This window comes from Cnephaeus nilssonii, assembly GCF_951640355.1.
Source record: "Cnephaeus nilssonii genome assembly, chromosome: 10".
Lineage (NCBI taxonomy): Eukaryota > Metazoa > Chordata > Mammalia > Chiroptera > Vespertilionidae > Cnephaeus > Cnephaeus nilssonii.
In genome coordinates this window covers 9,163,517-9,186,994 of record NC_137081.1, presented here as the reverse complement: position 1 = coordinate 9,186,994, position 23,478 = coordinate 9,163,517, and the positions used below count along the sequence as shown (strand labels likewise).

Below are 23,478 nucleotides of genomic sequence, written 5' to 3'. Positions count from 1 at the left end.
AGCCTGATCACCCCTAACCACCTCTGCCTGCCGACCTGATTGCCCCTAACTGCCCCCCTGCCATCTGGTAGCTCCTAACTGCCCCACCCACCAGCATGGTCGCCCCTTACTCCCCTCTGCTGGCCTGGTCTCTCCAAACTGCCCCCCTTGCTGGCTTGGTCACCCCTCATGCCCCCCCCTGCCATCCTGCTTGTCCCCAACTGACCCCCTTCTGGCCTGGTCGCCCCTCACTGCCCTCCTCTGCTGGCCTGGTCACCCGTCACTGCCCTTCCTGCCGGCCTGGTTGCCGCCAACTGTGCCCTCTGCCAGCCTGGTTGCCCCTCACTGCCCCCTTCTGCCATCCTGGTTGCTCCTCAATGCCCCCCTCTGCCAGCCTGGTCACCCCACACAGCCTGCTGCTCAGTCTTTTGGTTGTCCCTCACTGATCCCCCTGCCGGCTTTATCACTCCACTCAGCCTGTTCAGTCGTCCATTCAGTTGTTTGCCCTATATTTTGGAAGGGAGAAAACATTTCTGATCTCTTTAAAAGGTCTGCCCATTTAGGGAAATATTTGCCCACTTCCTCCATTACAGACGTTAGCCAGTGTCAAGTGTGCAGGGAGTTTGAGACGGGGAGTGGGAACAATAAAAACTCCTCCAAAGAGGAATGCCTGGTGGTATGGGCCTCACACCACAGTCATCTGGAGTCTCAATTTCAAAAAATATCCTGTTACCTGCACATGGGTGGGAAACTGTGTTCCAATGTGTAACACCATTTCTTTATCTTCTTCTTTTGGGATAGCCAGGATGGTTTGCGTTTCCATGTAAAAATGTTCCTGTCCTTCCACGTGGATCTCACCTGTGAAGCATGAACACAGGACAATGTTTGCCTGAAAGTCCCTCACTGGAGGCTCTCAGTGGGGTTTGGTTTATAAAGGGCAAGTTGCTTCGGCTTATGGAGAACTGGACTTTATGTCATTTGGTTAAACCACTTTTCCTCATTAATCTTCACTGTGCCCAGCCAGCTGGGTGACCATGGGTAATTCAGCCCCCTTCTCTTGGGCTTGGTTTCCTCATCTGTCTAGTGGGTGGTGAGATCCATGATGTGTTGGACTTGAGTGCACAGATGAACCTGGCCACATATCCATTCTCTGTTATCTCTTTGCTCAGTGAGTTTGGCCATGTTATTAAAGCCTCAGTTCTTTATCTGGGTAATAATAATAATATACATCTCAATTAGGTAACGTTAGAATAATTGAGTCACACTGATGATAAGTAGCTTGCCAAAGGACACAAAGGTTTAAAGTGGTAGAACTGGCTCTAGCTGGTTTGGCTAGTGGATAGAACGTCGGCCTGTGGACTGAAGGGTCCCAGGTTTGATTCTAATCAAGGGCACATGCCCAGGTTGAGGGCTTTATCCCCAGTAGCGGGGTATGCAGGAGGCAGCTGATCAATGAGTCTCTCTTATCATTGATGTTTCTATCTCTCCCTCTCCCTTCCTCTCTCTGAAATCAATAAAAATATATTTAAAAATAAATAAATAAGTAAGTAAATCTATAATAATAAAAGTGTAATATGGTAATTAGACTGGACATCCTTCCGGATGAAGCTGGGGCTGCTGCTGTGAGGGCCGGGGTGGCAGTCGGGGCTGCTGCCTCAGCCCTCGGAGCCCCTTGCATGAATTTCATGCATGGGGCCTCTAGTAAATAAATAAATAAAATGGCAGACTTGTTCCCACAAGATTTACAGCCTGTTCTTAATGGCTTATCTGAGATCTTTGGCTTGGTTAAAACATCCTTATCATTTTGTAGGCTGTGCCAAGAGAGGCATTTGGCTCTAGTGTAAAATTTACTTTAAAACTAGCCAAAAGATTCCTGTGTAGTTAAAATAAGTGAATTGCTTTTCCAGGAGTCAAAGAATTTCTTGAAATTATTTCTTGGGACAATAGAATGTGAGCCCTCCCAAAAAGCTCTCCCCCAAATCCTTGTTTTTAGCATACCATATACTGAATTTAATCTAAATTCAAACAACGACACCATTTTTACAATATGCTAGGTATTGTTCTCAGGCATAACAAATTACAGATAATAAATTCATTTAATCATCATACCAATCCTATGAGGCAGGGGTTATTAGGAAACTGAGATATGAAAAAGTTAAGTAAGCTGCCCAAGGTTACACAGCCGGTAAATAACAGAGCTGGGATTCAAGCCCAGGCAATCTGACTCTAGGATCCACACTTTGAACTACACCATTTCTCTATGTTGGTATACTCTGTAATTCTTAGTCATTTCTGCCAAATTTCAAATTCCCTTCGTATTTCAAATTTTCCATTTGTGCTAAAATTTTGAACTCCCACAATGGCTAAAATCCTAAGTGACAAAGAGCTAGCACCTTGTGCTCTTAGGGTGAGTATAAAAATGAAAAGAAAATATATTACTGTGATTAAGAGCAAGGGCCTCTGGGTCACCTAGTCATGGGCTCCAGTCCTGACTCTATTATAAACTGAATATGAGATCTCAGTCAATTACCTATCTTTTCTAAGCCTCAGTTTCTTCATCTGTAAAATGGAGCTACCAATATATGTTCCTTCTCAGAGTTGTTCTGCTTGAATATTAAATAGTAAGCACTAAATACTTAGGAGCTTAAAATAGGTTTCATAATACTCTTTTCTCAGGGTTTTTGTCATCCTATCTAATAATAGACAAATATGCAAATTGACCATACCCCCGACACACCCGCAAGCCATGCCCACAAGCCACGCCCACCATCCAATCAGAGTGAGTATGCAAATTAACCCAAACCAAGATGGCTACAGCCACAGAGAGCAAGGTTTCCTAGGTAACAGAGGAAGCCAAGTTTTCCACCTGCCCTTGCCAGGCCTAAGCCTCCACTCAAGCTACAAAGTTTCAATTATAGAAGGTAAACAAATTCAAATAAATGGCAGCAGAATGGAGCTTGAGAGAGCAGGCCAGGGTTGCCGCCGGCAACAGGGGAAGCAAAGCTTTCCACACACCCTGGCCGGGCCCACCCGCTTAAGGCAACAAAGTTTCAATTATAACCCCAACACAAATGGCTACGGGCCTCGGAGGGAGCAGCAGGCTTGGCTCCGCTCCAGGCTACAAAGTTTCAATTGTAGAAGGAAAATAAATTCCAGATACCAGGGCCTCTGCTTGCATTGCCAGGGGGCGTGGCCTGCCTGCAAACCACCACAGGCCCCTCGCTCAGGCCGCCCCACACCCCAAGGGAACCCCCACCTGATCCGGGACGCCCTTCAGGGCAAACCAGCTGGCCCCCACCCCTGTACCAGGCCTCTATCCTATCTAATAAAAGAGTAATATGCAGATTGATCATCACTGCAACACACAATATAGCTGCCCCCATGTGGTCAAAGATCCTGCCCCCATGTGGACACAAGATGGCCAGCAGGAGAGGGCAGTTGGGAGGCACCCGGCCTGCAAGGGAGGGCAGTTGAGAAGGACCAGGCCTGCAAGGGAGGGCAGTTGGAGGTGATCAACCCTGTAGGAGAGGGCAGTTAGGGGTGACCAGGCTGGCAGAGGAGGGAAGTTGGGGGCAAACAGGCTGGCAGCAGAGTGGTTAGGGGGTGATCAGGCTGGCAGGCAGAAGCGGTTAGGGGCAATCAGGAAGGCAGGCAGGCAAGCAGTTGGGAGCCATCAGTCCTGGATTGTGAGAGGGATGTCCGACTGCCCGTTTAGGCCCGATCCCACCGGGGGGATCGGGCCTAAACGGGCAGTCGGACATCCCTCGAGGGGTCCCAGGTTGGAGAGGGTACAGGCTGGGCTGAGGGACAACCCCCCTCCGTGCACGAATTTCGTGCACCGGGCCTCTAGTCCTACATAATAAAAAGGTAGTATGTAAATTACCATCACTCTGCTACGCCCACGATTGGGCCAGCGGGAGACACAGGGGGCGGGACTCGGGGTGGCTGGGGTGGTGATTGGGCCGGCAGGACGCTGAGCTCGCGTTGCAGCACAGATGGGCCTCTGGGGCAGCGAGCCGGGCGTTTGGAGGTTTGGAGGCTGCGCGGGTGGGCGGGCAGCGCGGCTCCTGGGGGAGGAGTCTGGCGGCAGTTGGGCCGCAGGAGCACGTGGCGGTGTCCCGGTGTCCGCAGAGGACGCGGGTTTCCACGAAGGCAGAGGAGGCGGCGGCGGCCCCAGCCTTCCTGGGCGGGAGGCGAAGGCAAGACCCCTGCCTGGGCTCCGGCCGCAGGAGGATCACGCCCCCGCCCCGCCTCGCCCTAGGGGCCCAGGGACTTAGGAGCTGCTGGCCACACCGGGTCCCGACCAGTGGACAGACAGCCTACATGTGCATGATTAAATCATGCACTGGTCCTCTAGTTATTAAATAATATAATACATGCAATATGCTTAGCCTGGTGTTGCCATAGTTTGTGTTTATCTAGATGCACAGAAACAAAGGATAGGGCTGTTTAAGGCAAAGATAACACTTTTTACTAAGGAAGTTATATGCCATGGTAACTACTCACCATGCTAGAAATTTATGATCAGATCAGCCTGTGAGGTTACTTTTGGTTACGTGGGTTATGGCATCCCCTTTTGGACCACAATAGTGTGCTTAGAAACATCATTCATAATAGTCCCAAGTTGAAACCAACAGAACTGTCCATGAACAGTAGAACAGAAACATAAATTGTGGAATTTTTATACAATAGAACGCTCCTGAACAATGAAAAAGAACTACTGATTTATGCACCAACACGGGTGAATCTCGCACACATAATGCTGATGAAAAGAAGTAAACACAGAAAAAGTCACACTCTAGTTTCTGTTTATATGAAGTGCAAAACAGGTAAACTCATCTACAGTGACCACAGTTAGAATAAGACCTTTCAGGAGGATGCTGACCTGGGCGGGGGGTGGGCGGGGGTGGGGGGGCTGGGGGGCTGGGGGGTGGGACAGGAAGCTTTCTGGGGTGCTGGAAATGTTCTATATCTCCATGTGGGTAGTATTTACACAGATTGCTGCATATGTACAACTTCATCAGACTAAAATTATTTGTGCATTTTACTTATTTTAAAGATATTTTTATTGATTTCAGAGAGGAAGGCAGAGGGAAAGAGGGATAGAAACATCAATGATGAGAGAATCACTGAAGGGCTGCCTCCTGCACACCCTACACTGGAGATTGAGCCTGCAACCAGGGCATGTGCTCTGACTGGGAATCAAACCATAACCTCCTCGTTCATAGGTCGACGCTCAACCACTGAGCAACACCGGCCGGGCCTTATTTGTGCATTTTAAATTGCAGTTTAAGTATCCCATTGGGTTGAGAAGCTCTGCCTTAGAATTTCAGTATTTCTCAAACCAATGGGCTGATTTAGTCTTTATCTTCAGAAGCTTCACTTTTCTGGCCAAGACCACTTACCTTCAATGATTTGATCAACATGTTTAAAGGCTTGCTCTACATTTCCTTGCTCAATTTTCTTCTCATCAGAAAGAAATGAATTGTACTCTAGGGCTTGCTGCAGGGGAAAAAGAAACAAAAAAAAATAAGATTCTTGTTTTTATTTATTTTTTTACATTCTAATAAGCCATTCAAACCTCAGCAAAATCCCATGCTCCTGTTCTATCAGATCTTCACACACCAAGACAAGCTGAGCAATTTGGCGAGTCACAGAAATTGGGTTGCAATGGATTGCAGGCATTGGTGACTACTTGGTTCTGTTCAGTGCTGGGAGGAAGAGCTGGGGAGTGAGGGGGAAACAAGGATATATAAAACACAATCCTACCCTCTGGTTTGCTGACAGTAGGCAGTTTGGTGTTAGGGGCCAACTTTGTGATGAGGTGCAGATAATAGATCAAAGAGAGGCCAAGAGGAGGAGCCTGGTGGAGCTGGGGACGCTCAGGGATGGCCTGTGTAGGTGACCTCAGGTGCTCAATTGGATATGATTAGGGCAGACAGAGAAGAGACTGAAAATCACTTGAAGTCAAGAGCACCTCATAAAGCAATAGAGGTTAAAACGCAGCTGAGGGGCCAAAATGAGAACAAGGCTAGATTGGCTGGGGAGTTTTCTATCAAGAAGCAGTTGAGCCCTGGTCAGTGTGGCTCAGTTGGTTGAGTGTCATCCAGTGCACTGATAGGTTATCGGTTCGATTCCCCGTCAGAGCACATGCCCAGGTTGCAGGCTCAATCTCCAGTAGGGAGCACGCAGGAGGCAGCTAATCGATGTTTCTCTCTCTCCCTTCATCTCTATCTCTCTAAAACCAATAAAAACATATTTCTTAAAAAAAAAGAAGCAGTTCTGTCATGGCCAGGGAGCTCAGTTGGTTAGAGCGTTGGTTTCGGGTTCGATCCCCATACAGGGCACATACAAGAATCAACCAATGAATGCATAAATAAGTGCAACAACAAATCAATGTCCCTTTGTTTGCTTTCTCTCTCTCTCCCTTCCTCTTTCTCTCTAAAAATAAACAAATAGATAGATAAATAAGCAGTTGGATGAGCTTGAAAGATGGAGTGAGGTGGGACTATGAAAGACCTTGAGTTTTATACTAAGAACCTTATCTAAGGAGATATTGTATTTTTGGTGGTGGTTTTTTTTTTTGTGTGTGTGTGTGTGTGTTGTTGTTGTTTTGTTGTTTTTTTTTTTTTTTTTTTTTTTTGTAAGGAAGAGTCATCTGGTGAACTTTGTGGCTTAGAAAATTAACATGGTAGGTAGATATTTTGAGATAAGATGATTATTGTAGTAAATCTGACAATAAGGTGTGAGGACTGGGCTGGAGGGTGGGAAAGGGTGTAAGTGAAAATAGAAAAAAGGAGCACATTTAAGAGGCATTTAAAAGATAACTGGAAAATACTTGAACTTGGCATCTGTTTGGGAAAACAGGGGAGAATCCAAGAGGATGATGAAGACTGTACCCTACTTGGCCGGGTTTCATATTGCTTATGCATCTATCCCTCCATCACACACATTTATTGTGTACCTATATGGGTGTAGTGCTTGGCTGGGCACCAGGGAAATAAGCATCACGGACATATTCTTGACCTCATTAATAACCACAACTAAAATAAAATCACAGCTACCATGTGTTCCAAGCACCCCATGTCCCAGGCGCTTTTTTAAAGCACTTTATTTGGAGTCTCTCATTTAAACTTCATGATGACCTTTTGATGTAGGAACGTTCATAGTTCCCATTTCACAGATGAAGAAGCAGAGATACGATGCACTTAAGGAACTTGTCAAAGCTTCCATTTAACAGCCTGTTAAATGGCAGAGTCAGAATATGAATCTGAGTGTTCTATCTCCAGAACTTGTGCTTAAAGCAGGAAGTAGGCACGGAGTTCGAGAGGACCCAAGCTGTCACTCGGTCAATTGGCAACCTGCTCTGAGGGTCACAGGGCTCTGCACTTTCTCACGGACTCGTCTTGTCTGTGAAGCTGTAAGGACCTTCCTCGGGTGTTGCTTATCTATATCCTCGGGGCAGGCATTGGCAAGAGGCCATTCGAGGAGTCGTGGACACAGGAAGGAACGGGGCTCCAGGCAGGAGAATTCTCAGTATCATGTCTCAAGTTGGAGATGACACTGAATAAAGCATAGATGAAGCCCAAGTTATACTATTTTGTGACTGGAAGGGTTGGATTCTGCCAAAAGTACATCACCCTAGTCATTCTTGAAGATACAAAGCAGCTCGAATACCTCTATTGTGATAATCCGAGGTTCTATGTCTTCATAAGCGACCTTCACTTTCTTAGCGGCCTCTTTCGCATGAGCATAGGTATCAGCAGCCACGGTACAGACGATCTGACCCACGCAAATAACCTGCAGAAAAGTCACATGTTGGATGTAATTAGTTGAAACATAGAATCACTAAAAAGGATTTACTGTTCCCAAGTTCTTACATTTACCCTCTGGGTTCTTGTGAACAAAAGAAAGATTATTTCCTGGCTATGAGAATACATTTAAAACAGTGGCTTGAGTGGGACTTAGGGGGTTCAAAATTGGATGCAGAACTTGATTATGTCTGGCCTAGGACTGTCTTCAGCTACATTCCTCACTGTTCCGAAATCACTCACGGGGATCCAGCCATCCTGAAATTCCTGAAGTTCTGTTGGTTCTTTTAATGGCCGATGCTTTTATTGCTTCTGAGACTTCTATGAATTTTTTTTTTAGAAATCTTCCTTGAGAGTGCTTATGGTTTTTATGAGCATCTCAAAAGAGTCCCCAATTCAAAATGAGGTGGAGTCCTTGGTTCTCTGAAAGTCTTTGTGACATGGCATTTTCCACAAAGTATTTGAATCCTAAGCCACATACAAATCACACACCTCGTTCTGTGCATAGAGAATCTCTCCCTTATAGTTGTCATCTCCCGGAACATCCTCTGCTGTTATCACATCAACAACACCGGGAAGTGCCAGGGCTTCTGACACATCAATTGCTCTAGGAGAGAACATGTAAACGTACACGTTAAAGTTGCAAGGGTAAGTTCAGGGTACACTATACATGATTCCGCCAACACTGGGAAAAAGTGCAATGGACTTCATAACTACATCATGGGCAATTCTCTGCGTTGGTATTCTGACTCTTGGCCATACATTTTTTCATAACTATGCTTTAAAAATGAATTATTCCCATCCAGAAGAGGAAATACTTTTAATTGACTTACATATACAGTACGCTCTCAGTTTAAGTATAAAATTATGAATGCATTTCAGTAACTTTTATAAGGACAGCTTTTATTTCCTTACATGATCTTTGCATGAGCTCTGGTGCTGGTAACTACCGCCAGAAAGAGTTCTTGGGCGACGGGGGGCATGTCATCAACATACACAGCTTCCCCAGTGGCATGTTTAATGGCTGACTGATGCATCATGGGGTGGCCGACTGGATCTTGAGGAGGTTGGTAGGGATTCACACACTGTTTATGAAAAAAAGCCCGTTATTTTACTGCCAGACATTCTCATGCACTGCAAATTGGGTCTGTTATATTTCGATTACTTACAAGAATGGATATTTATTAACTCTGACTCATAGTTAGAGATACCCAGTCAAGAAAAACTACGGGCAACTGGGTATCTCTAGCTATGAGTCAGAGTTAATAAATATCCATTGAGTATTATGGTAAGGAATATATTCTTGGTTACAGGCTCTAAACACCTTCGCCTGCGCCGCCCGCCCCCTCCTCTCCCCCCCCCCCCCACAAGATGACATTGTTCATGCCCTCAAAGATTCTACAACCTTGCTGAGGAATCAGAACACATACATTAAAATAATGTGATCAATTTCATAGAATAATAAAGAATAATTTACACAGCTAATATGGTGTAAGGCAAGCATGTCAAACTCACGACCTGCGGGCCACATGTGACCCACAAGAATATTTTTGCGGCCCAGATAATATAATAGTATGTAAGAAATGTTTTAATAAAAATTTTGTAGCTTAATTTTTATAATATCCTGTTATACATAATTATTAATGACGAACTACAACGTTTGCTAATGACTGATTACTATAATTGTGTTGCATTCATTTCCCTTACATGCAGGTGCACCATTTCTCTCCACTAATACTAGCGGCGAATATTTTAGCAGCTGATTGCCATGTCATTAGTCTTGGACTGACTTGTTTGGTGTGCACAACAGGAAATATTTCACTTTGAAGAACAAGAAAAATAGGTTTATTCACATTACTCTTATTAATTTGCAGTTATTCAGTGCCTGGTAAGTTAATATTCAAGAAGAAATATTAATTTTTATTAAAATGTTCTATTATTTTATGTTAACAATTACTCATTTATTTCAGCCCTTTGTATGCAGTGTGTCTCTATCGAAATAAACTTACGTTTCCATGAAAATTGAAGCTTTTGTTTTTTTGTGGCCCACATAAACTTAAACCTTGTTTATTTGGCCCGTGTTAGCCTTTGAGTTTGATATGCTTGGTGTAAGGAAAACAGTTTCCTGGGAGATTCAAGGTGGCTCTAATTAAGCAGGGAGGACTTTCTAGAAGCTGTAAATGTTGACTGATGTTTTAAAAAAAGGACCAACAGTGGCCAAGAAAAGGAGGAAATTTTAAGTAAGACAGCTGGAAATAGTGAAGAAGAGAGATTCAAAATCAAATTCCTTGTGTAGTCTTGAGTAAAAACATAAAAGCTAAAACAAATAAAAGCAAGTTGTGTGTGGGTGACAATGGGTCACATCAGCTGGTTTCAGTAGACTTTATCTTTACATGTAACAAAATATGGCTGTTGAAAAGGGGGAAATACATGTGTAATGCATACATCTGAATGAATAAACCTATTAGAAAACAGAAACCCTACCCACCAACCTGGAACATCTGAAGTCCTTGGGGTGTTCCTATGGGGAAATTGTCTACAGCACTCATGAAATTTTCTGGGATATCAGGAAACTTCTGGGGATCCTAAAAATAAGATTATTTGACATTTAATTTTACAATCTGAGTGACTAGCTTGGAAAAACATGTAGAAATATTTCAGATATTAGATGCCAGTTCTGCGGGGAGAGCCTTGAGCTTCAAGTTCCCTAGACTGGCAGCAGTTATTTGAAGAATAACCACATCTACTTATGGGAATGTTATTTCCAGGAAGTGAAGATTTCCCTTCATGACCAGGTCTCCTTTTTGAACGAGTGGAAGTATGTATATACTTCTACATGGATCTGTGCTTTCAAATCCAAGCCAACCTCCTGAAACAACTGAGGGAGTAGGCAAAGATCACTTGTGAGTTATCTACAAGGATGTCCAATTACAGACTATTTGTGCTAGAGAATAAACTAGAATTAAACTAAACTCCCCAAAACAAGGAAGTGGCTACACAAATTATGGTATATCCATAAGATACAATATTCTACAGTCATTAAAAATAATTTTGTAGAAGTACACTTATTGCCATTGAAAAATGCTCATGTAACACAATTAAGTGAAAAAAATTGTGTACAGTATGATCCCATTTTTTTTTTAAATTTAAAAACATAAAAGTATGTATTCATATGTTAATTGTAGGATTACTGGATTAGAGTTGATTTTTTAAAAAATTTTGCTTCTCTGCATTTTGAAAACTTCTATAATGATAGAATATATAACATAATAAAACATGTAATATTTTAGAGAATATATGATAATATGTAATGGATATAAAATAAAATATATATTTAATAGGTTATATACAATAATGTATTAGGTATATACTGATTAGATATTAATATACTGAAGATATTATGTAACACACTAGAGGCCTGGCGCCCAAAATTCATGCGTGGGTACGGTCCCTAGGCCTGGTCTGCAATCTTCACCAGCTGCTGGCAGCTGGCCCCGCCCCCTGCTGCCACACACCCCCAGTTCCCCATTCTCCATCAGCTGATCGGGGCCTGCCAACCAGGAGGGTGGGGGGGGGTTCCAAGAGGTTGGCCGTTCCTGCCTGCTTGCCGGCTCCACCCATGCTGCAGGTTGCCCTTTGTGTTTGGGGCGACTGGCGGAGGCCTTGGCCTGGCATCAGCTGCGTCCCCCACCACCCACCCCCGGTTCCCTGTTCGTCATCGGGTGATCAGAGCCTGCCGGCCAGCCAGGGAAAGGGACCGAGAGGTGGTCAGTGCGCCTCATAGTGACTGGTCGAGCGGTCTTTCTGGTCTTTCCGCCCTTAGGGTCAATTTGCATATTACCCTTTTATTATATAGGATAATAGGATATATAATAAAACATAATAGAATATGATAATACTAATGATAATGTTAATAAAATGATAATAAAAAGGGCTAGCTCAACTAAGAGAGTAAAATTATCAGGCATAAAAGAAATGTGGGTATAGTCATTTACCTGCCATTTTTGAGTCAGTTCATGAGTTATTAAGAGGACACTCAGTTATGGGCCATATTTTGAGAAACTGCTATGGAAGTCATTTTAAATGAGGTTAGAAAAGAAAAAAATAGTTAATAAAAAATTAGAAACAATCTAAATGTCTAAAAATAAGGAATAGACCAAATAATCTTTCCATAAACATGACATGCAAACTTATGTCATAATGTCACTGAAAAATATTTAATGACTTTGAGAGATGTTTATATTACAAAGTGAAATAAGCAACCAGTTCTTATTGGTGTATATATGTGACATATATACATACACATCCATAAAGAAGGTTTTAGAAGGATACATACCAAAATATTAATAGTGGCTAGCTATGGTGATAGGATTACAAATGGTTTTTTCCTCTTTTCTGGCTTATTCACATTTTTTAAATATTAAAGTTGGGTTATTAAAATTTTTTTTTCTTAAAATAAGGAAAAGATGTTATGATTTACTTACTGAAGGTTTTTTGTGTGACTGAAGGTCAACTTGCAAGCATATTAGTATTAGTTATACAAATTATAGGGCAAATAGAATACCAAGATTGTCCCCTTCTCAGCCCAATAGTGAAGGAGAACAGAAGGAGAGGAATAAAGAAGGGTGAGGAGGGCCCCATACTCAGTACCCTTGGTGGATATCAAAACCAGGCAGGGAAAGCCCTTTCATGTGCAGACTCCCACTCAGAATGTCAAGGGACCCAGAGACTCAGAGAAGTCGTTTACCATTTTATTCAGTCCTCGCCTCACTTTGAGGTAGAATTTGAAGAGTAAGCTGATGATGAGGGTTCGCTTATATTCTACCATGCCCCCCTCAGCTCCTGGCGGAATGTAAATCTCTTCCAGGACCAACCGGCACGCATCGCTCAGCATTTGGTCATCCCATTGTCTAGTAGGAAAGAATGCAAATATTTCACAGAAGAGGCAAAGACGCACTAAACTGATAGAACAAGGGAAGATGGAGAGCAATCTGTATCCATCTTTGAAGTCAAGACAAAATGTCCTTAAATGTTTCATCTGCTTTATTTAGAATCTGCTGCAGTGAGAGAAACATCAATGTGAGGGAGAAACATGATCTATTGCCTCCTGAATGTGCCCCGACTGGGGATCAAACCCATAACCTAGGTATGTACCCTGACTGGGAATTGAGCCACAACCTTTTGGTGTATGGGATGACGCTTCCACCAACCAAGCCACCCAGCCAGAGTGTGACAGGAATTTTTAAGATCTATTCTCTTAACAACTTTTAAATATATAATACAGTATTATTAACTACTAGAGGCCCAGTGCATGAATTTGTGGGGTCCCTCGGCCTGGCCTGTGGGATAAGGCTGAAACCAGCTCTCTGATTTCCCCTGAGGAATCCCAGATTGCGAGAGGGTGCAGGCCAGGCCGAGGGACCCCATGGGTGCACGATAGGGGCCAGGGAGGGACTTGGGAGGTTGGCCAGTGGGGTAGGGACTGCAAGAGGGCTCTAGGATATGTCCGGCCCATCTCACTCAGTCCCAATCATCCAGACTTCATCAGCAAGCTAGCCTACCAGTCAGAGCGTCTGCCTCCTGGTGGTCAGTGCACGTCATAGAGAGTAGTTGAGTGGCCTTAGCATATCATTAGCATATTACGCTTTGATTGGTTGAATGGACGACTGGACGACCAGACACTTAGCATATTAGGCTTTTAATATATAGGATAGGCACTATGCTATACACTAAATTCCCATGAATTATTCATTTTATAGCTGGAAGTTTGTGCTTTTTAACCCCCTTCTTCCATTTGTGCCTTCTTTCCCTCTGCCCCCCACCCCCGCATCCCACCAGGTGCAACCATCAATCTGTTCTCTGTATTGAGAGTGATGAGAGAAAGGCCATTTAACCTTTTGGAATATTTCATCTTCTTTATGTGGTTTAAAGAAATTTTTAGATATCTTAGGACACAGTATTAGAAATGTTTACTTACTTTCTAGGTTAAATAAAAGTGAAAATTTGAAGGTTATACCTACTTTTACTAATTTGTGCAGTAATCTTATTACAGAAACACAATAAAAGAATTACTGTACCTTGAAATATGTTGGTTTGGGGTGACTTTTATTTTCCTTATCCTTTTTTTTTTTGCAGCAATTAAATTTTTTAAATGAATATATAGCTATATTTTATAATCAGAAAAAAGTCTCTAAGTGCTATTTTCATTAAAATATTAAAGCAGGAAGGCCTGGGTTCTGGGTTCCGGACGTGCTGTGACCTACCTCCCGATGAGCTGCTTGCAGGTTTGGTTTGCAGAGACCACAGTGGGGCCAACACGCCCATAGAATATTTTAAGGTCCTTGATGGTGTCTGTGCCATCTTCAAACTTCACACTCATCCCGGCATTGACGATGGCGAAGGAATTCTCCTGGCGCTGGGCCAGCCGCAGTCCCGACACAAAGTGCCACTGGAGGGATAAGGACACATATGTAATACCTTACTCAATAAAGAAAAAATAAATACAAACACTCAGAAAGGTTCGTGCTTGTCTCTACTGTGTGACAAACAGGGCACTAAGGTGATTATTAATCATAAAAAGGACCCTGGGAATGGACTGGAATTCTCACTGTTATTAACTGTAGTGCTGACGGTATGTGAGCACGGGCCCCCATATTAAAACATATGTTAATATTTAATCCTCACAGTAACTGTACTCATTTCCAATTTACTGATGAGGAAACTGAGAGGTTCCGTAACTTACACAAGGTCACATAGTAAGTGGCAGAGCTGGGGTTCAAACCCAAGCCGTCTGGCTTCAGAGTCTATGTTGACCTACTTTCAACTCCAAATCACCACTCTTGGCTTCGGGCAAATGACTTAAACTGGGTCTTAATTTTCTTTAAAATGAGAAGGTTGGGTTTGATCAGATGGTGCCTCAAGGGATGAGGGGGAGGATCAAGAGGTGGAGTGTCTCTCAGAGCAAGGTAAACTCTTAATGAAAGAGTTTTAACTCTTTCATTAAGAGTTTACCTTTAAACTCTTTCATTAAGAGTTTACCTTTAAACTCTTTCATTCAGAGTTTACCTTGCTTGAAAGTCTTCTGAGGTGGTTGTCTGCTAGAACATGCACAAACTACCTGATGAAGCAATAGATATGGGGCTCCAGCTCCCATGCAGTCTCATGTCCTGGGGCTCCTCCAGCTGCCATTGACCCCAATCCCCATCCTCGTGCTGTTCTCCCACCTGGAATGACCAGCCCCTTCTCTCCACTGACCTATGCTTTCCTTCCCTTTTGAACAACACCAGGGGAGGGCTCTCCCCATCACAGGAACCACTCCAGCTTTTTTGTCCACTCATTTCCTGTTTCCTATCTCAAGCCTTTCCTCTGAGATTTAGAGACCTTGGAAGACAGGACACTATGTTTTATACATTCACATGGTGTCTCCTGGATGTAGCCCATGCCTGGCTTTAAATTGTATTTAAAGTATTTGGTTAACAAATGTTGGTTGACTTGGAAGTACTTTATGATAATGAACTTTCAGTTCACCAGGAACTTACGGGAGGTGATAATGGTGATAGTTTGCCTCAGTCTTGGCTAAAATGCATATTTATCTGAAACCAAAAAATTCAGCTGCTCCCATAAAAGGCTCTCCTTTTTGCAGAGAGAAGGCCCACAGAAATGCTTTTCTTTTAATTTCTTTAAAAAAACGAAAGAAAAAATGAATATAATAACAATGAATATATAACATTGGGTTATATTCATCTTTGTAATAACATTAGAGGCCTGATGCACAAAATTCGTGCAAGAGTAGGCCTTCCTTCCCCCAGCTGCCGGCACCGGCTTCCCTTGCAGCCCCAGCTTCATCCTGAAGGTTGTCTGGAAGGTCATCTGGTCTAATTAGCATATTATGCTTTTGTTATATAGGATGGTCATTGATTTTATTTTATATTTTATGAACAAAGAGACCCAGGAAGGCAAAAATGCCTAAGGTCCACAAAAGCCCAAGATGGGCCTGATAGGAAAGCAAATGAAATGGTCATCGAGAAATCTGGCCCTTCCTGAGCGCAGCCCAATCGTCTCCCTGCAGCTGCTGGTTGGAAAGATGATGGCACCATCCCCTGGAGTCTGTCTGAGGCTCCTGCACAGGGTTCAGGGTGAGCAGGGTGTCCCTGGGCGGGCAGCGGGTCAGGAGTTCTTACCTGTGTAGAGTGGGGAATGTAAACAGATAACACAATCTCTTCCGACTTAAGGTCCGCTTCAGGCAATCTCTCAAGGAAATGGCCGTCTAAAGGAATCTGCCGTTCTCCTTCTATCAGAGAAATCACCTTGATTAGAATGCACGTGTCCAATTGGAGAATACCCAGCCAGAGTGCAGGCTGGGGACCAGATGATTTGGGTTCTAGCTTCAGGTTCCACGCTGTGTCACCTTAGGCAAGTCACAGAACCTTTGGGGCTTCTGGCTCCTCATCATCGGAATGAAAGGGTTGGGCCAGATAAGCTGAAAAGGCTATACGGAAACAACCCAGTTTCACAAGTGGGAAATGGGTAGAAACCTGAGGTCCCGAGGAGGTCTGGAGGGGTTAGATGACCTGTTCAAAGTGCTCGAGGCGGGACTAGTGGCAAGGTGGGGTGCCTCAGATATAGCTTCTTTTCTTTAAGCAGTTTGCCCTACTTTCTTATTTGATCCACCATATTTTTTAAATGTGATTTTAATCAAAGAGAGGGTTGCAACAATAGTTCTATGAATAATATGCATTGCTTTTATTTCATTAACTACAATCTTTTCCCTTGGCAAGGATTAAACTGGCTGTGACTAAAGAGAGAAGTAATGAGTCATGTGCCCCACAAAGTCGATTTCGTTTAAAATGAAAAGTCCTAGAAGAAAAATTCCACCTTTAGGAAACTCTGAAATTGAATATGTCATAAAACTTGAGATGTACCTCAGAAATTTTTTGATAACTGCTTTTGGACTGTGCATGAATGTGACCAAACAGCTGAGAAAAATTATCTGGTGCAATAACTTATCTATGAGATATACAATATCTAGAGAACAGGATAATTGATCTCAGCTTCATTCTTCTGTTTGAGGGGAATGTAGCTATCACCTATATGTATTTGGTAAGTCAAAGTTGGATATGCTTGGGTTCCCACATCATAGTTCATGGAAGGAGCTACCTGACAGTTATAATTATAAAACAGAATACTTAAACATTGGTCTCTTACCTTTAGATTTCAGATTGATGGTAGCATTTCCTGCTGCTAAAATTGGATTTAGGTCAGAAAAATTCGGCCTGCTCACCACATGTCCTCCTAAAGTCTAAATAAATAAAGGTGACATTTTTTTTTTTTTTTTTTAGTTACACTTAGCTATTTAACAGGTAAGCAATTATCCACGCAGGGATCTTGTGTTAGCTTTTAATTTTTCTTCTTTGCTTCATAGAAAGATCTGGCAGACCTTTGGGGCAGTGAAGTAGATTCGGGCAACAAACAGGGCAAGATTCCCACCCCTGACTCCATTCAATCTCATTGCCTGAGAAAATAATCCTTTCCCATGTGTTACGAGGAGACAGCTCTCTTTGGGAATTGACCCTAGAGTGAGCGTTCTGTAACACAGGGGAAGACGGAGACTGCAGCCTGAGGAAACTAGAACCGGGAAATGGAACTCATTTTCTACATGTTTGTGGTGCTGCTGTGCAATACAATTCTTCCCTCTCGCCCAAACCGTCAATAATGAGGACCTCTGAAGGGAGCTAGGAAGGCAAGACGATGAGAGGAAGTCATGGTCCAGAAAAAGGGATAGAAGTTGCCTACGGTGAGAACATATGGTGGATTTTGAGAATCAACAGAAATGGAGCCAGAGACAACTAGGAAACATGTGCCCCCCTTCCAGCCCCACTGAACTACTCACTATGTGTGGAATGGGTAGTGGTTTGAACCAATTTTCTCTTAAATCTCAGATAATAAGGAAACCTCTGAAGCTAGATAACTGGGGGATGGCCAAGACTTGACATTTGGGATACCCATGTTTGGGAGCTGACCTCATCGAAAAGCTCTAAGAGGACAATCCATGAAAGAGTATTTCAGAAAGGCAGGCTCTTGTTTACTAACCCTTGGATAAGACACCTTTCACAGACTGTTAGAACCGGGCAGGATCTTAGAGACAGGCCCTTGGGTTGAACCTTAATTTTTACTTTTAATTTCAGAGAGGAAGGGAGAGGGAGAGAGGGATAGAAACATCAATGATGAGAGAGAATCATTGATCAGCTGCCTTCTGCACGCCCCCTACTGGGGATCAAGCCTGAAACCCGGGCATGTGCTCTGACCAGGAATCGAACTGTGACCTCCTGGTTCATAAGTCGGTGCTTAACCACCGAGCCACGCCAGCAGGGCTTAATTTTTACAATGGAGAAACAGTGGCTTAAAGTGGTTTCTCCAAGATCATGCCACTCACAGGTGACAGGCTGAGATTAGAATTTGGGCATCTTCAGATTCCAGGAGCATAATCTTGTTATATAATATGCTGCTTCTCACTCTGGGCATCCACATGCATACAATGTGATCCCTCTCACTCTGGGCTCTCTCTCTCATTCACACACACAAAATTAAATTTGACCTTAATTTTCATGTAACTTCAAAGTTACACACTCACACTCCTGTTGCAGAGATTTATTCAACAGTGACTTGTTGGATTTCCTCTTCAGAGTAATGTTTGCTCAACTGAACAGAACTGTATGGCTGTCTGTACCTATGGCTCATTTCCTATGACACTGGAGAACTTACCGCCATACTCCTGATCTGGACTCCGGCAAGCGTCCGCAGATGCGTCAGGAGGGCACGGTAGGTCTTAGTCTTCTCCTTTGGTTGCTCCGAAACAATGAAACGTAAGGCATCATTCAGCTGGGCGAGGCTGTAGCCCGCACCGATTGTCACCCCTGAAAGTAAACCACAGGAATGAAACCTTTAAGTAAAAAGACACCTGGGCTGCTTGGAAGCCACCTTTCAAATAGATCTTCTCTTTTCACATTAACTTAGAATGACATAAACCAAAGATCAAGATCATTTCTGGCAATTCGCATTATTCCCAAATAGTAGGTACCAAATTCTTTTTCTCAGTCATGTATACAGTCATATGTGCCATATATGCTAATGTATGTCAATCACAGATATTTGAAATTTATTAGTTTATTTCCAATTTAGTGTTTTCCGGAATGTATTGATCAAATATAAAATTTGCAGCCAAGACTTTATAAGATTTTTAAAAGCTCAGGAAGCCCATGTGGGAATTGACCTGCACATTCGCGTTGCCCACTTGTTTTCCTTCCACAGCCATCACTTCCTACTGTTCCCTTATCAGAATGAGAACAGACACCCACCTGTGCCTCGGGCCGGTTTCATGCAGGTGAACTCACAGGGGATGCTTTGAGTAGTGATGTCATCTGGTTTAGGTATTCTTAAGGGGGCAATACTGCCCCCAAGGGGGTGAAAAAAACTTTTTCTTTTTATGTATAAAGTGCTGATCTATATCTATACTAATAAAAGGGTAATATGCTAATTAGACCGAGAGACCTTCTGGGAGACCTTCCGGACATACTTCTGGACAAAGCCATGGTGGCGGGGCTGAAGCAGAGGCAGTTAGGAGTGATCAGGCCAGGAGGGGAGGGCAGTTGGGGGTGATCAGGCTGGCGGGGGGTGCAGTTGGGGGCGAGAAGGCTGGCATGGGGGCAATTGGGGGCAAGCAGGCTGGCAGGCAGAATGGTTAGGGGCGATCAGGCAGGCAAGCAGGTGAGCAGTTAGGAGCCAGCAGTCCCGAATTGTGAGAGGGATGTCCCTGTGGGATCGGGCCTAGACTGGCAGTTGGACATCCCCCGAGGGGTCCCAGATTGGAGAGGGTATAGGTCTAGTTGAGGGACACCCCCCTTGTGCACGAATTTCATGCACCAGGCCATTAGTACTGTACATAAAAAGATACATTGTCTCTCTGTGGTTTTAGATTTCATGGAGGGATGATTAGAGAAAAAAATTTTATTGCCCCTTTGAGAGGCAGCAATAAAGAGATTGAGAAACATTGGTTTCGATTCTGCAGGCTCTACCTCCCCAACCCTTGCCCCTCCCCCCTCACCAAGTACTTTCACAACCTTCCTTCCCTCCGCCTCCTCTATCAGAGGAGGTTCCTCCCTGCTCCACCTCTTCCTGGGAGTGTAAAAGGTGAAAAGAATGAATGGGCAGACTGACTTCAGATTAGCAGGTCATAGGGGAAGCAGTCAATTTTCCGTTTGATTGCTGTTTACTCACTGGGGAGAAGCCTATTTTACATAGCACTTTTAGCTCCTATAACGTGTTCTCCATTCAGATGCTGAGTTTTGGTAGTGGACGGTGGGATATGTTTCTCAGGCAGCCTTATTTGGTGCCATGTAGAAGGAGTACTTGACTGAGAGTAAGAAGACATGGGATCTAGTCCTGACTTAACCAAGTGATAACTGTGCAAAGTTGGGAAGTTATTTCAGCCTTTAACGCTACAAATCCTTTAGGAGAACAGAGATACCAAGGCTACCTGCTATGTATACCTCCCAGGGTTGTGAGGATAAAGAGAAATGAGATATGAAAGCACTTGCTAAATTGTGAAAAGAACGTGAAATAAATAAGGTTATTGTTCATAGCTAAACTTTCAAATTTTGTAGTCTAGGTTGTGTGTGTGTGTGTGAATATATGTGCGTGTAGATGAGCCTTAAACAAATTTGTGAATCACAAAGTAATGTCTAGCGGGCTCAGTTGGTTAGAGCATTGTCCCGTACAACAACAGGCTGTGGGTTCAAATCCTGGTCAGGGCACATAGCTGAGTTTTGGGTTAGATCTCCTGTCCGGGCGTGTGTTTCTCTCTCTCTCTCTCTCTCTCTCTCTCGCTCTCGCTCTCGCTCTCGCTCTCGCTCTCGCTCTCGCTCTCGCTCTCGCTCTCGCTCTCTAATAAATAAAAACAGCCTGGCAGTGTGGCTCAGAAGTTTAGTGTCAATCAGGAGATCACGGTTTGATTCGTATGCTGGGGTTGCAGGCTCGAACTCCAGTAGGGGGCATGCAGGAGGCAGTTAATTAACGATCCGGTCTCATTGATGTTTCTATATCTCCCTCTCCCTTTCTCCCTCTGAAATCAATAAAAACATATAAAAATATTTTAAAAATAAAATAAAAACATTTCCTCGGGTGAAGGAAAAAAAGAAAAGAATGTCTAGCAAGATGCTTTCCTACTGGCCAGCCAATGTCTTAAGTCTTCTTATTCAGTCAGTCTTCCTGTACCTGGCTGAACTACGTGGCATCTTCCTGCCATTACGGCTCCTATGACAATGCAGTCCTCAGTGACACAGCCGAGGGGAGTGCATTAGTTTGAAAAAGCTCACAGAAACACAGAGTAGATGCTCAATAAGCATTTCTGAATGAATAAATGAGGTCAGCAGATAATCTATGAAGTGCTCAAATCAGCCCATTGAATATAATGAACAGTCCACCAACAGCCAATCATTACATCTTATTTAAAAAAAGAAGGTGCATACCATTGTCTGTGCTGTCCACAAAATACAGTTCTGGAAGCCCAAATGGAGATATGAAAACTGGATGGAATTCATCTTTGAATTTAATGCCGGGTCCTTAAGGAGAAAAGCAATTAGGAAAGGAAGTCAATGGGTGTTACTAGATGTTGCTTACAGATAATCAGGAGGGAAAATGGTGACAAAAATGACATTTGCAAAAGAAAGCAACAAAGCATTCTAGCGGCAGAGGCGTCCATTAGTAAAGATGAATTGCATTTAGGAGGAGTTTAAAGAGACACGGGTGTTTGGGTTACCTAGAGAACATACTTTAAAACACCCACCCACTGTGGTGTTCCCCATGACCAGGGGGGCCTTGGGGTAGTTGGCTTTCAGCTCCAGGAGGTCGTTGAGGGTCACAGGGGTCATCCAGGTGGTCCTTTCCCCTTGAAACGTCAGCCTTCTCTTGCTTGGATCTTCCGCCATCCTCTGCAGAGAAGCAAAGCCACAGACTCTCAGGTGAGGCTGCTGGGCTGCATGCCGTGAGGATATACACTGCTCTGGGTGTCCAAATGGCCCACTGGCCATTTTAGCTTTCTGATAGACCTAACTTCTAGGGAACAGGAAAGGGTGGCTTTGTTTGAGACTAGATTTGTAAGTTTTGTGTGGGCACCATTGCATTAAACATCATAATAGGTGTCTGCCCGTCAATGCCTGCATGTAGAGTAGAGCAGACCTTGTTTTGAAGTAAGTGTGTGAAGAGGAGGCCGCATGGTATGATGAGTGTCTAAACAGCCCAGCTTCTCACTCTAGTTCTGTCCCAAGAGTGACTCAGAGGGGCCTCATTTTTGGGATTAGGTGTTGGTCTTTTTTAGGATAAAAATTGCTTATAGGTCAAGTTACCCTTGAAAAACATCCCTTAAATCCGTGGTCGGCAAACTGCGGCTCGTGAGCCACATGTGGCTCTTTGGCCCCTTGAGTGTGGCTCTTCCACAAAATACCACGGCCTGGGCGAGTCTATTTTGAAGAAATGGCGTTAGACGAAGTTTAAGTTTAAAAAATTTGGCTCTCAAAAGAAATTTCAATTGTTGTACTGCTGATATTTGGCTCTGTTGACTAATGAGTTTGCTGACCACTGCCTTAAATCATCCAACAGGTATAGTATATGTGGATGTTTTTATAACTCTGTATTTATACACATGTGTATCTACATCAACATGTATGCATATAATCGCAAAATACTAGGCGTGTCCAAGTTTTCACACTCTGAGGGGTGTGGAGGGACTGAGACTCTGAGAAGCCAGTAGAATCATATCCCTCATCTCATGCTCTCTCCAGGGCATGGTCATGGAATAGAATGATGGGCCTATCGCACTGTTTATATTATCTCTCTCTCTCTCTCTCCCACCTGAGTTGAAATCACAGAGGTTAATTGTAAGAATAATTTAATCCCATCATAATAAGTATCATTTGAATCTTACTTCACCAGTTTTACAAAATGCCTTAAACGTATCTCACAGAGTGTGACATTGGGTACGTCACCTACAAGCTCTGAGCTCAGACCCTTCAACGGAGGGGGTGGGACCAAAGCATCTCTGAGGTCCTGGCAGCCCTACGCCTCTAAACTATCTGCTTCAAATGATTTCCAGTGGAGCTGAACACGTTCCTGAAAAGGGGTTATTATAGTGGGCACAATTCCAACTTCTAATGTCTAAAGCTCGGTAATGCCACAGGATAATACACAAGGCTTATACCACATTATGCTATGAAACAACAAAAGTAAAGTGTCTTACTATCAGTTCAGGAGGGAATATAGGTTCCTGGGATGGATCCAAGGGCTGGAATTCGTCTTCATTATACAGTTTGGTACATATCTCGACAAAACAAAACAAAATAAAATACAAGTGGAACTTCAGAGTTACTGGGAGATGCACAGGAGCCTCTAACTGTGGGACTTCAGAGTTAGGGCCTGACCCTCTGACACCTCAGACACAAAGGGTGGGTGCCAGAGCACAGGGTGTCCCCAGTGGGATTCTCCCCACCTTCGGAGGACCACGACGGAGCCCCTGGCAGCTTTACTGAGCTCAGGCTGGCTCTTTGGCTGTCAGGAATTGGGTGTTAAGCTTCTGTGCTGGGTCTCAAGTGTTATCTGCAGATATGTATTTGCCATGATCATAAAGAGGCACCCCTGC

General features: G+C 43.7%; 1 protein-coding gene across 1 annotated transcript in view; it reads right to left on the bottom strand.

The window, feature by feature from the left end:
- The window catches only part of LOC307106091 (aldehyde oxidase 4-like), a gene marked incomplete at both ends in the record, with an annotated part of 66,924 nt that overhangs the window by 24,211 nt on the left and 19,235 nt on the right, over nt 1-23,478 (bottom strand). The window contains 14 exons of the mRNA XM_079782166.1: nt 713-837; nt 5,385-5,481; nt 7,657-7,779; nt 8,283-8,397; nt 8,706-8,875; nt 10,283-10,375; nt 12,538-12,700; nt 14,054-14,238; nt 15,971-16,080; nt 16,995-17,088; nt 18,552-18,703; nt 21,314-21,406; nt 21,631-21,775; nt 23,080-23,160. Of these exons, the coding sequence (XP_079638292.1) occupies nt 713-837; nt 5,385-5,481; nt 7,657-7,779; nt 8,283-8,397; nt 8,706-8,875; nt 10,283-10,375; nt 12,538-12,700; nt 14,054-14,238; nt 15,971-16,080; nt 16,995-17,088; nt 18,552-18,703; nt 21,314-21,406; nt 21,631-21,775; nt 23,080-23,160 (1,746 nt within the window). The remainder of the gene's footprint in view (nt 1-712; nt 838-5,384; nt 5,482-7,656; nt 7,780-8,282; nt 8,398-8,705; nt 8,876-10,282; nt 10,376-12,537; nt 12,701-14,053; nt 14,239-15,970; nt 16,081-16,994; nt 17,089-18,551; nt 18,704-21,313; nt 21,407-21,630; nt 21,776-23,079; nt 23,161-23,478) is intronic.